Genomic DNA, 14,006 nt, shown 5'->3' with positions numbered 1-14,006 from the left:
GTATCTATGTAGGTATTTATTTGCGTACATATTTAGGTGCACCTTTGTACATGTTATTGCGGTTTTGTGGTATGTGTGTTACGTGTTTTTGCTTGATTATCTGCACATTTTTCGACACATGGCCGCTTTTCGATCTGAACGAAATATCAGGTCGTACATGAAAAATGCATTTTGATTTGACTAATTTAAATGCGGTCGAAGTTTTGGTCAATTATTTTCTTGTGTTACTAGAGAGCTTATTATAATGTCGGATTTGTGAGGACATTGACTAAGATGGTGCAGATTTAGTTACCCTGGACAAGGTACATAAGTAAATATAATTATGTACATAATTTGCAGGTAGGTTAGGATGAGAAACGAGTCACAAGTGGTTTAGGAAGCATGACTTTAATCGTCCCAAAATTTTACACAATCACTGCTTACTATTTACATATTGCAAATAACTTGTTCTATATATTTGATTTAATTAGATGACAAGGTGATAAATATATAATTTAGTTTTTGTCAGACACCGAAATATTCACATGTTCGTCTATGACACAATTTTCTCTTTCTTAAAACTTATGTCTTTCACATTAATTTAGATGTTTCCGAACAGAACAAAGTAAACAAATTATGACATTGCATAATGTAGGAAAATTACTACACAATTAGTGGCATTCCGGCTGAGAGCTGTTCATTAATTCCTGCTGATTCGTGGACATCTTTCCCCCTGAATATTTTAAAGAAGCCTCGATTTCCCCAGTAGTAGTTGAACGAGTTGGACACCAACCAGTACGGAAGTTCAGTCCCGTTTTGATTTCCTATCCCCCAACCAATAATTTTGACCGCGTGGAGACTGTTGTATCGCTCGTCACCGGAGGGTTTGTAAATTTCTGCACAGAGGAAACATCACGTTTTAGGAGAATTCATTACAAGTTCGCATGTTCATATAGTAACATAATTTTATAAAAAATTGTAAACTACGTAAAGTCTAGCCTTGGAGATTTCCAAGTTTGCGAAATTTTTTGTGAACTTTTTTTTCTAACATTGCTTACGATGCGAACACTTTCATTTCAATTCCCTTGTTTCAATTGTAGGTAAATAGATATTTATTTATGATTTTATTCACCCACCATTCTCATCGCGCGGATTGAACTTATCGAAACTGGGATAAAGTCGCAACACCCCTATGATCGGTCCATTCTGCATAATCTCCAATTGGACGTTTTTCACAAACTCGTTAAAAACGGTAACGTTTGTATTGTAAGGATAATTAAATTGGCAGGCGGAAGTGATTCGGCGCTTATCGAGGAGGTAGGTGTGGTTGTACGTGGCTAGACAGCCTTTACTGCACTCGGGTTGACGTACACCTTCATTTACTTTGTAGCACGATTTCTTAGTATGATCACATGGTGGGTACTCATAAGAAAGGCAGCCCTGCGAATAAAATAAAGTAATGTAAATTAATTAAACTTCATAAATGTTAACTGAGGTCGAAAATTCACTGGTTTTGCGAAATTAAACCATCTGCAAAATTGGTAGCTAGTAGCTACATAGGTTTACAATTATTAGTCCATGTAAATTATTTATATCCATGTCTACTTGCCCAGATTTTGACGAGTTTTAGTAAAAAAAAAAACTAATTACATAAAAATTTGTAAAAAAATCTTAACCCTGTAGCGCATGAAGGTACGCCATCTAATATTCTTATGGATTATGTATGCACATCTTAAAACGAAGCTGAGAATTTCATTGGATCATGTTTAAATTTTATAAAATTACATCGTCTGACTTATAGTGACCCCCGGAGACGATACCGTTGCTGGAATTGGTCAAGTATTTCCAGGCCAATCCCATACTACCCCCTTCACACCCGGAGAGTGGACGTGGGGCGCAGAGGCGACGCTGTCCTCGTCCAGTGCAGATCTTCGAAGTCCAACCCGTGTAATGGCGACTGCAAGCGAGTAAATCTTGGTCAGAGAAGCGGAAGTTGCTCGTTCCATTGGAAGCGATGCAGTGTCGGTCAGTGAGGGTCGAGGCGATGGCGACGGCCTGAACATTATGCACATTAGGGCTAATTTAATGATAAAATGGTTGAATTGCACATTGCATGTACTCAAGTCAACATTAGTAATTCTCGAAAATACCCAGATGACAATTCGAGATTTCGCTGTGGATTCGCTAGCGAAATGTCCGCCGATTCGCTAGCGAATTCGTGGAGAAATCGTGGAATCGCTGCTACTTCGCTGCGAATTCGTGTAGTCGCTACGAGTTCGCTTCGAATTCGCCAGCGAATCGGCGGACATTTCGCTGCGAATTCGATAGGGAATCCACAGCGAAATCTCAAATTGTCATCTGGGTAACATTTCGAGCGTAGCAACATAGCCAATCGAGGTTTCGAAATTTGCATGATTTCGTAAATTTTTGTTGTAAATTTCGTAAATTAGAGAAATCAATAGAAACTAGATAAACCAAATTTTTTGATTAAATCTTGGTGCAAAATTTGCAAAATCATACATATTTTACCAATCCCCTCAAGATATTAATTTTTGAGTTTTGAGAGTTTTCAAAATGCGATTCGACGTTAAATATATGGGATATTGGCGTGACTTCGCCAATTGTTTAACAAGTTACCCAACAGCTGAGACAATGTCCTTGGTCGCGAATTTCCCACAGAGAAGGACATTGTTTCCAGAATTCCCTAGCATCAAATTCTGCAGGGACGCCAGTTTTTGGCTCCTTGTTGACGGCACATTCAGGTATCAGGTTAGGTTCTTCGAGATAGCGTGGCTGCACTCCACCAACAAAAGTGGGTGAGTCGTACTGCAAAATTGTGTAATTAAAGAAAAAAAGGTTTGATAAGGAAATCTGAAATGGTGTGAAATAATGTTGATGTGAATAATTTTAAGACTTACCAGCCTAAATTTATTTTTCGCACATTGTGCAAAATCTCCTCCCAACACTGCCACCCCCACAACGAGAAGAAAAGCTTCGAAAGCGTTTAATTTCATTTTCTAAACTGCAAAACTTGAAAGATCTAGAACTCTTGTAATACTACGAAGTTTGTTTTGAGAATCTTCTTTTATATGCAGGAATCATTTCAAATTTATTACATAGTGGTACTCATAGTCAGATCAGAAAACAATTGTGATTTGTTGCTCATAAAGAAAACAAGAAACAGGAAGAGAGTAAGAAGAGTTTACATAAATGCGATGAGTGTGAATCTGTGTTAATTAAACGTTATGAAAGATTAATAAATGCATGCTTTATTTTCTCATTTTCCAGGAATTAATATTCCTCTGCGTCCCTAGTTGAATATGAAAGACTGCAGTTATGAGCTTTGACATTGAAGATGATGAATGCAATTCAATGAACTTAATTGTACTCAAATGTCCATGCAAGCGTACCGAGTTAACATGTAGTACAAAATTCACTTCATCTGTCTGGCTTTGTATAAAAGTGTGCGAGGCTGAACTTGGTGGAGAAAAGATATGCATTTTTACATGCAGCATTACACATTATGCATACATAATATCTAGTATATATTCAACGATGAGACCAACACAAGTGTAAATAATGTCGTTTATGATATGTAAGACTATTTAGGTCATTTCCTAAACTTTTCATGAATCACTGATTCTTGATTCAAATATTTTTTTTCCCCTTTTTGGAAAAATTGGTTGACAATTTGTCAAGTTTGTTTAGCCAACTTTAATGCAATTTTATTTAATTTTATTACTTATATCTTGTATATAGTGCAATAAATAGATTTCGGAAATAAAAATTGCCTCAAGTAATACTTTATTCACACAGATTCAATTCTACAAATTAGCCAATCAACCCATTCATTAAGCAAATTAAGCATCTGGATTTTCCAGATGGGCTGGATCAACGAACGAAATCTGGTACAGGATGGTTTTCGCCTTCATGAGACTGAACCCATTGTCCCAAACGAGGGAGTAGATGCCCTCCTTTTCGCAGAGGTGAGACCCCTCCTGAACTTGCGTGTGAGCGTCAACCCGTGCCAAGGGCACGATGTCTTCCCACTGTTCCTTCTTGGCACGAGCCTCCTTTGAAGAAAACATGAAAATCGACATCATGTCCTTCGAATTTAAATTTCCATTCGATAATTGTGTTCTTCTCAGCAACGTCGACCTCTTGGATAAATCTCTCTCGAGCGGCAACCGTAACTTTGGTGTAAGCCGCGTCCTCCTCAGCCAAAACTTAAGTAATTTGACAAGATGAACATTATGGGTACATATAATCTTCATATGGGCACGTTTATATATATATATATGCATATTTATTTAGGTTTTGTGTTATTTAAGTTTTGTGTTTAGGGTGTTCCTTGATTGTCAACACATTTGTCGTGGCCGCTTTTCGATATGGACGAAGTATCGGGTCGAACATGAAGAATGTACACACTATTGGAAAATATGGTCAAAGTTTGATCACTTGCAGTGCGATGGTTTGAAGTGTAACCCTCCGATTTGGTTGAAAATTTAAAATTATTTGGTTCAAGGCAATACAACCAAAATTTCTTGGGGCAGTTTGTGCGATGGTTGGAATTAATAGAACTATTAGAAGTCAAAGTTGAAAAAATTGGCGATTCTTATTAAATACCAAGCGGTGGAAGCAAACCCCGCTTCCATTCCCTTCAAAGGGAAAAATCGGCCACTTTTCAAATTTGACCTCAAATATCTTAGCAAATTCTAACCAATGCATAAACTGGCTCAAGAAGCGCTGGTTGTATTGACTTGGACTGCATAGTTAGTTCCAAAATTTCAACCAAATCGGAGGGTTACACTTCACACTATCGCATTGTTAGATATTTACTTACATACATATGTAGGTATGTCACTTACTAGAGAAGAGAGGTTATTATAATGCTGTCGGATTTATGTGAGCATTAATTTAGATGCTGTGCAAATAAGGCAAATGTCGTGAGGATAGTAAGGAAATAAGACTCGTCATTTTACCCTTTATGGGTGAGGATTTGATGAGGACGAATGACTCATTTTTTTAATCGTTCCAAAAATTTCATACAATCAATGCTTAAATACATATTGCAAATAACTTGTTCTTAGTGAGGCAAATACCAAGCAACTAAAAAATTACTAAGTATGCATTTGACCCACCCTAAGAAAGTGACCATCTGCGATATCTCAGTCGTTTCTCAACCGATTTTGATGAAATTTTGCACCGGTCATTGTTACATAATCTAGAAAAGGGATCTGATCCGACTAAGCGATTCTGTGATTTTGACCGGAGTTATGGGCAAAAATGTGGCCTTAGAAACACATTTGTAATTATTGCTAATTACTGGCAAACTTTATCAACAGTTTGATACCCACGAATTGTAGAGCAGTTTATCCCGAAAATTTTAAGTATAAATATATCAAAATCCGCTAAGAATTGGCTTAGTTATTCCAATTTGAAGTTCAGAAATTAAAAGTAAGATATTGAAGAAATCGTCATTGACAACGACGCAAGACTAACAACACAAGAATTAGAAAACACTCCCACAAAATAACCATTCAAATTGTAAATGCAACAGTATTGCTAAACTGCGTTACATGGTCATTGTCTTACTCCTTTACACCTGGGATTTTGGATTTACGAAGTTTAGCCCGTCGTCAGCATGCGACTATTTCCTCCACCTCACCTTGGGTTTTCTGGGCCTTAGTCCGTCAGGTTTCGGCCTTTCTGGGCTTTGGTCCGTTAGTCCTTGGCGCGGTGGAGCAAACGACAAAAGGCAGTTGCAAGCAGTGGCCACGGAAGTTGTGGCGGCAGATGACGGGGACATCGAACAACCGAGGGAAGGTCCCTCTGTCCACACCCTTCCACGGCCACTCGTGGAGAGAAGAAGGAGATAAAAATGAGTAGGGCTAGATAAGATGACAAAATGAGTGACTAGCCTCCGTCCCCACACTTCCGCTGCCACTGGTTGCAACCAAATCGTAATTTGAATGACATCATTATAAGAAACAGTAGCAAATCAAAGACTTACTGTTTGCTTATGCTACCGCCCCGCCCGTTTTTCGTTACTTTTGCAACTTTTACTCCCACCACTCCACCACTCTTTACTTAGGCGACCCGCACTACCCACCATTCTTTATTTGTGCAACAAGCACTACCCGCCACTCTTTACTTGTGCAACAAGCACTACCCGACACTCTTGATTTGTGCAATCAGCATTACCCGCCACTCTTTACTTAGGCGACCCGCACTACCCGACACTCTTGATTTGTGCAACAAGCACTACCCGCCATTCTTTATTTGTGCAACAAGCACTACCCGCCACTCTTTACTTGTGCAACAAGCACTGCCCGCCACTCTTTACTTGTGCAACAAGCACTACCCGCCACTCTTTAATTTAAAAAAACAGCTCCACCCGCCAGTCTATACCTATGCAACCGCCCAACTTTTACCGTCGCATGCTGACGATTGCAATTCATATACATATACCAGCATAAGAAATGGCGTTCAACATTCCGTATCACATACTCTGCAATGCCGTTGGAGGTGATCTGCGAGGTGAAAATTATTTCGAAGCAAAATCGGTGTATGAAATGGCTCTAATCAAATTAGGAGAAGAAAATACATTCCACGCACGAAAATTCTTGAAAGAAGTCATATCATTTTGTATCGAAGTAAGTAAAGAAAAATATACAAACAAAATTCAAGTGATGAAATTAAAACTGATCTCATTTTCGAAATAGGAAGTTAACTGTACCGAGTCCACGTGTTTGTCACCGTTGACACCATTCATTGGACTGCGAGACTCGGAGATCATTTCAGTACTTGAGGATGAATTAAAACAAAAGCCAACTAATTATGTAGTACCGGATCCTAGTTCTTTCTACGGAAATATTGTAACAAAACTCGGATTGCAAAACACTCGAGCAAACCGAGAATATCTACGTGAATTTGTGAAGACGTCATATCTGGTACAAAAATTTAATATTATAAAAACAAAACAAGTATTATTCTAAAGATTTGGTTATTGTGAAACTTCTACAGGAATTTCTTCAAAGAAAAACACATCAAGAAATCCTGACATCATTTAGCTTGTCTGATAACCACAACGTACATGCTAAACATGGAACCTCACTATATGGGGACGTGGCTTTGAGATTAAACCTTCCTAACATCGATGTAGTTCGCTTCAGCCTGTCCAGGTGGAGTAAGCATTTTTCTAATTTTGTGGGGACGACTGGGAATGAAAGAAAGGGAAGACGAAACGAGCCCATTACAAGACGCCCTCCACGTAAACGACCCCACCTTGACATCGAAGATATCCCTTCCTCATCAATGCTGCAATTTTGTACAATAGAATTCCATACAGCAGTTCATCAGTATCCAGAGAAAGTTTGTGACCTGTGCCACCGCATGCAGTATACATTGAAAGCTCTCTCAACTGCTGGATTAAACTTTTTGCACGAACACTTTGATTGTATTCCTATACATCTTCATTTATGCCAAAGATGCCATCGAGCAGCAAAGAAGAAAAATATCCCACCTCAAGCCTTCTTCAATGGAATGAAACAGGAAACAATACCAGAAGTGATTAAGTGCCTATCGCCTCCTGAATTTCAACTCATTTCTCAAGTCCGGCCATTTATGAAGATATTTTATCTCAGCAAAGGACGAGGACAGCAAGCAATAAAGGGTTCAGCCATTCATTTTCCAAACTCCTTGAAAGAAATATGCCAAGAACTTCCTCTACCCAATTCCAGTTCAGAGTTTGTGGTCGTCCATGAAAAAATTGAAGGAATTCAAAATCAGCATGACTTCAGAGTTCTCCCATCTGCCGTTTTGAAAGCCCTGCAATGGTTGAAACAAAACAATTGGCTGTATAGAAATGTTGCCATATGTGAGAGGGATGAGAGTGCAATTCAGCCAGTAATAATCGAAGCTTCAGTTACTCAAGCAATGGTGCCAAACAAGAATATACCAGTTACTATGCTTACGTACTCGAATTTAGGACAAAACAGGCGAATTCTCCGAGCGTCTTGCAACCAAGCATCACATGGTAGATTTAATGAAGCTGGCCGAGGGAAGCAATGCACTGCAATGTCCATGACGAGCTTGGCCTACTCTTGCATTCAAAATCCATCGACTTGGACCACAGATACCCTAGATGATATTCTCCTTCGTGGCGACAAGTTATACCAAGAAAAAGCCACTCGCGGAGAATTCCTTACAGCTTTTGAAGCCCAGGGACAAATTGATAACATATTTGGAGCATTGACTGTGGCAGTTGCTATTTATGAATCGGATGCAAGAAGTCTCAATGGACAACTCAATCGTCTGGCTGGACAATTGAGTTCGCAAGTTCTCCGCCTTGATGCAGCATTGAGAAACTTCATAGAATCTGAATACACCACTGCAATACTTACTGTTGGATCGTATTCAATGGCTATCATGAAGTACGTAGGAAATGTTTATCTGTTCGACAGTCATTCAAGGGGACCGCATGGACGGGTTGTTGTCAATGGCTTAGCATGCATTATCGAATTCGAAATATCATTTGCAGCAGCTGAAATTTCCAAACTTGTGCATAGAAATCTGGAGCCCAAACATGATCCAAAAAGTCAGAACACTACTAATTATCTATTCAATATCACTCCAGTAATTACAGTAACAGAGTATCGAAGAGAAGAAGAAGAAGCTGTTGTCTCCACCAGTCATAATTCAAGACATTCAAATCCTGCACCTGCCACGTCTCAAGACACTGGTGACCGATTCAGTGATTTACTGCACGAAGCTCAAGCATTTGGGGAAAACGTTATGGTGGATTCATTGCTGCACAATGTTGACTTCAGTGTTCCTGATATTGGAGAAATTGTTACTTCCTCCAAGGCACAAAATACACCATCACTTCTTATCGAAAAGGAGAAAGGTCGCCCCCTATACCCTAATCATGAAGCGTTTCTAGAAGAATTAAGTTTTGTCAACCTCTTTCCCTTTGGGCGCGGAGGCGTTTCTTCTGTTAGACCTGTCCAAATCACACCACTCGACTATTTCCAAGCACGAGTTATGTCCAATGACACACGATTTTGGGATAATAGTTATCTCTTTTACGCCCTCAATAGAATGGAAGAGCACAAAGTGAAACAAAAGATTGCAGTATGCGGGCAAATGCGAACCAGTAGTAATGGCGTACAAAATTATGATGAATATCCTGGATTGACAAACGTTCACCTGTACATGTCTGCTATACGTGGAGGTGCATCGTACTGGAAATCTTACAAAGGAGACCTCATCGCAATGATTGCTCAGCGAGGCATTCCCAACATATTTTTAACTGTATCATCGGATGATCTAAATTCCACTGACTCTATTTGCGGGCTTCTACTTGCTGATGCCATGCGAGGAAATTGTAACGCCGATTTAATCACACAAATTCGGCAGAATTTAGAATCTCGTAATTATGCGGAGTTGGAGAAAATTGTTAACACGCTTAGTTATGAACAGAAATCAGATCTGCTTAATCGGCATCCAGTTCAGTCTGCTCGGCATTTCAGTCATCGAATCAACAATTTGATGACACTTTTACGAAAATGTGGGAAAGAGATTTTTGGGCACGAAGTTGACGATCACAGTTATCGGATTGAATTTCAAAATCGAGGATCTGCTCATATACATATGCTGCTCTGGCTTAAAGACGCCCCACGCGATTATCACTCTACTGAGGGCAAAAGACTTATTGAGTGAAACATGTCCTGCTCCATTCCTGAGGATGACGAACAATTAAAGTCGTTAGTATTGAAGTATCAGCAACACCGTCATACCAAGACTTGCTTCCCACGTACGCAGTATTGCAGATTCGACTTTCCTAGAAAGGTGTCAAAGGAAACCGTCATACTTGAGGAAGATGACATTAACCGTAACAAGGGCCGGTTTTGTATTCTGAAGCGGAATGAAAATGAAACTTACATCAACAATTACCACCCTATCCTTTTGAAAATTTTGAAGTGCAACATGGATATACAGCTCGTCACGGACGCAAATGCTATAGCATTTTATATTGCCAAATACATCAGCAAGGCCGAGCCCACAGACATCCAAGACGAAATTCAGATAATTATGCAACAGCTCCAATCGAACTCGAAGGCCTCATATTATCAGATAGCAACTAGTATTGCGATGAAGATAATGAACAAAAGACAAGTTAGTGCACCCGAAGCGGCGTACCGGTTATGTCATCTTAAGCTGCGTCACAGTTCAAGAGGATTTGTCTTTATCCCTGCATACTTGCCTAACAAAAGATTACATTTAATTCAGAAAGAATCAATAGGAAATGCGAATGTGAAAATAAGGCTAAGTATTATTGACAAATATTGCCTCCGTCCAACGAATTTGGCCGATATTTGCTTGCTGGAGTTCGCAGCCAAATACATTGCAGCTAAGAGAGACGAAACTGAAGCAGATTTACAAGAAGGAAATGAGGAGGAAGAAGAAGAATTTGAAGGACATACTATTCGTTTAAATAATGGAACAGTCATGAAGATCAGAAAAAGGCCAGCTATTGTAAAGTATCCTAACTTTGATGCCCTTAGTCAATCAGAAGATTACTATTACTGCATGATGCTCCTGTACTATCCATTTATTGACGAAAATGCTATCACGAGTGGCTTTCAAACAATAATTGATGCATTTAAAGAAAGATCAGGTCAATTTAGGAATTCTACTCATGCTGATTTCCTTCGCCCAACCCTTGCACAAGAGATTGACAGAGCTCTGATTAGAATACAAAATTTTGAAGAGCCAATGACACCGCTAATTGATGGAGAAAATTACGTTCCTTACGAGTTTGAAGATGAGGATAACAATGGTCCAGAGAATGAAATATTTCAGCCGATAAATGATGTAGGAAATTTGCAAGAACGATTCCATACGCTGTCAGAAGAGCAGAAAGAAGTGTTTTTGAAAGTTAAAAGCTACTTGGATGGAGCCGACCTTGGCAAAATGATTGCTGCTATCTCTGGATCTGGAGGAACAGGCAAAAGCTATTTGATAGACACTCTTGCGTCATTAATTTCTTCCTATTGCCTTAACGGTCACAACCTACTAAAAGCAGCGCCTACTGGAATGAGCGCGTTAAATATTAATGCAACCACTATCCATAGAGCCTTCAAACTTCCAGTACAGAGGGGATTTATTCCAGCATACGTCCCATTAAAAAGCAAGCAAGTTGAAGAGTTACGGGTTAATTTGAGGCAGTTGAAATGGATAATCATAGATGAGGTGTCAATGGTATCGTATCAAAGCCTAAGGATGATTCATTTGCGTCTTTGTGAAATAACCAACAATGATGAGCCCTTTGGAGGATTGGATATTTTAGTATTGGGAGATCTTATGCAATTTCGACCCATTAATGCTTCTTGGATATTTAAGCCGCCAAGCACCTACCTCCATGAAGTGAATCTTTGGAAGTTGTTTAGTTTCTACGAACTTTTCACCAACCACCGGCAAACTGGAGACACGCGGTACTTACAACTCTTAGAGCGACTGAGGTTTGGACAGTGCACTCAGGAGGATTTAGGCCTTCTTCAAGCCCGAATTTTTGACTTGGAAGATTCTGAGTTGTTTGCAAAGTTCTCGGATGCCTTGGCACTTTTTCCTACAAACACGGATGTCAACAAATTTAACGAGAAGCAGACAGAGAAATTGAAAGACCAATTATCAAAAGTCAATAAGATAACCTACATAATGAGGGCAAAAGATACATATGCCGCAGGAGTTCATTACGATGAGCCGTGCCCTGAAAATTTGATTCCCAAGGAAGAAAGACACACTGCTGGGATTCCAACCACTATTGAGATTGGTGTTGGGAGTCGAATTATGCTTCGCCGTAATTGGAGTCTATCTGATGGTAAATTTTCTATAAAGTTTCATTGTAAAAAAAATTAAGCATATTGTGGATTGCAGGACTAGTTAATGGGAGTGTTGGAACAGTGGTCGGTATCAAGTGGCCTGCTCTTAGAGATGAACATCTTCAGCCTGGAGATCTACCGCAATTTCTGATTGTTCGATTTGATGGGGGGATGGGAGGACGTAAGAAGGACATTAATGGATATGTACCGGTAGAATGTTCGACTTTTGAATTCCCTGGTATGGTTATAAAACAAATGTTCAAGGCATATATAAGTGCAAGGTACTTTACTAAAAAATTAAAATCTTGCTATCCAGGAAAGAGGCAGACGTTAATTAAGAGGAGGGCCTTCGCTGTGATATTGTGCTGGGCGCTAGTTTTTCATAAAACACAGGGATTAACTCTTCACTTCGCCAGTATTGATTTATCGAAACGCCAGTTTGCTAAAGCGATGGGGTATGTTGCCTTGAGCCGACTCAAGTCTTCTAGTGGATTGCGCATAATCGGCGTGAATGAGACAAATATTTTGACGCTCAAGAAAAATGCCGCCCCATGTGACGAAGACGCACTCAGAGAACTATATCGACTCCGATTAATGAAGATTCAAGTTGACGAGAATGAAATTCACGATTTGTTAAACTGGGTGTGTGAATACCCGGTATGTTTGATTTGTAAAAAATGGATCTGCGGATGTGTATGTATATAAGTTTATATCATTTTTTTTACATAATTTATGATCTTGACAAGACAGAAACAGTTTTATATGTAACGTGTTTTGAGAATGTCATGATGTATTAAAAGTCACTCGATTAAAAGTATTAAATAAACAAGGTCCCAAAAAAGGGGAAATCTTAGTGAGACACGCGTGCAATAACAAGGAATAAATAAAACTTCCGGTGTCACATTTGCATCACCTCTCCCGGAACAATTGATTGCATGAGCATTAAGTTTGGAAGGAACGGAATTGCATCCCAGCTCTAATAAATCTTTCGGAATATGCATGCCAATTGATGAAATTCTATGGTTACAATTGACAAATTTTGGTAAACAACAAAACTTACAAACAAACAACAAACTTCGGGCAACACCCGAAATTTTAAAAACTCAGCGAGATTTGCGAAAGAAGCACCATGTCGAGCCAATCTCAAGCCTCTACAGTTTGCTATGACGAGGAGGAGGAACTAGTCAAAGAACAAGTTGGGCTTATTCGAAAGCTTTATGAGGCGAACAAGCGTGCACGCATTCTCGAGGTCGAGAATGGAACATTGCGGTCAAAACTTTGGGTTTTGGAAAGTTCAGTTGAACAAGCAGCTTTCTTAGACGTTTGCAAGAAGGTAAATAAGAAATAAATATATAAGAAGCATTGCATGGAAAAAGTAATGTTATATTTTAATCAGTTGAAGGACGCGGAGGAAGAAATCGCCCGATTACGAGCCGAGAAGGAGGAACTTAGAAAAATTACCGACGCTAGGCAGACAAAACTTTTCCACAGAATTCTTGCAGAAAAAGTCAGCAGAAAATATTTTGCAAATGATGCCAAGAATGAATACGCTCAAAAGAAGAAAGTGAATTTACAGTTATCAAGACAGGAACGGATGGCAAAAGTTTGGGAGCAACGAGCGAGATTGAAAAATACTGAGCTGCGTCAAGTTAAAAAAATTAATGCCAGAAATGAAGAAAATCTGTTAACTGAACCAATCAATGTAGAAACTGTTCAGTTCCATGTTCACGAAAAATCTGCACATAATTTAGATCCATCAAACATAGAGCAGGGGTTATGTGCATGCGGTAAGCAGATGGAAGAAACCGGAACAAAGGTGGCAAAGAGGAAGGAACGGAGGAGGAAGGCCAAGTTTTATTCAAAATGTGAAGATGATAGAAAATCTTTCTGTCGAATTTGTTATAGAAGTTTGTGATTTCTTTCGGAAGTAATTGTTGAATTCGGCCAGTAAGGTCGTAATTGTATGTATTAGCTCATTAGGTCAAATAACCCCAAAATTTACACATTTTGCAATAAATTTATTGGTGTTGTGCTGCAATTCCGTTCATGCCAAACTTAATGTTCATGCAATCAATTGTTCCGGGAGAGGTGATGCAAATGTGACACCGGAAGTTTTATTTATTCCTTGTTATTGCACGCGTG

At 39.2% G+C, this 14,006-nt stretch overlaps 1 protein-coding gene across 1 annotated transcript; it reads right to left on the bottom strand.

Annotated features, from left to right (window-relative positions):
• Positions 1-368: 368 nt before the first annotated feature.
• On the bottom strand, positions 369-3,056 carry LOC110859213 (cathepsin B). The gene is made up of 5 exons (XM_022108101.2): positions 2,898-3,056; positions 2,617-2,805; positions 1,765-2,034; positions 1,116-1,419; positions 369-875 (listed from the first exon to the last, which is right to left on the bottom strand). Exons 1-5 carry the CDS (start codon positions 2,991-2,993, stop codon positions 643-645), a joined length of 1,092 nt encoding a protein of 363 aa, XP_021963793.1. The 5' UTR covers positions 2,994-3,056; the 3' UTR covers positions 369-642.
• Positions 3,057-14,006: the final 10,950 nt, after the last annotated feature.

The sequence above is a fragment of the Folsomia candida genome, unplaced genomic scaffold, assembly GCF_002217175.1.
Source record: "Folsomia candida strain VU population unplaced genomic scaffold, ASM221717v1 Fcan01_Sc001, whole genome shotgun sequence".
Classification (NCBI taxonomy): Eukaryota; Metazoa; Arthropoda; class Collembola; order Entomobryomorpha; family Isotomidae; genus Folsomia; species Folsomia candida.
The sequence above is the reverse complement of the archived record's forward strand: the minus strand, read 5'-3'. Positions and strand labels throughout refer to the sequence as shown.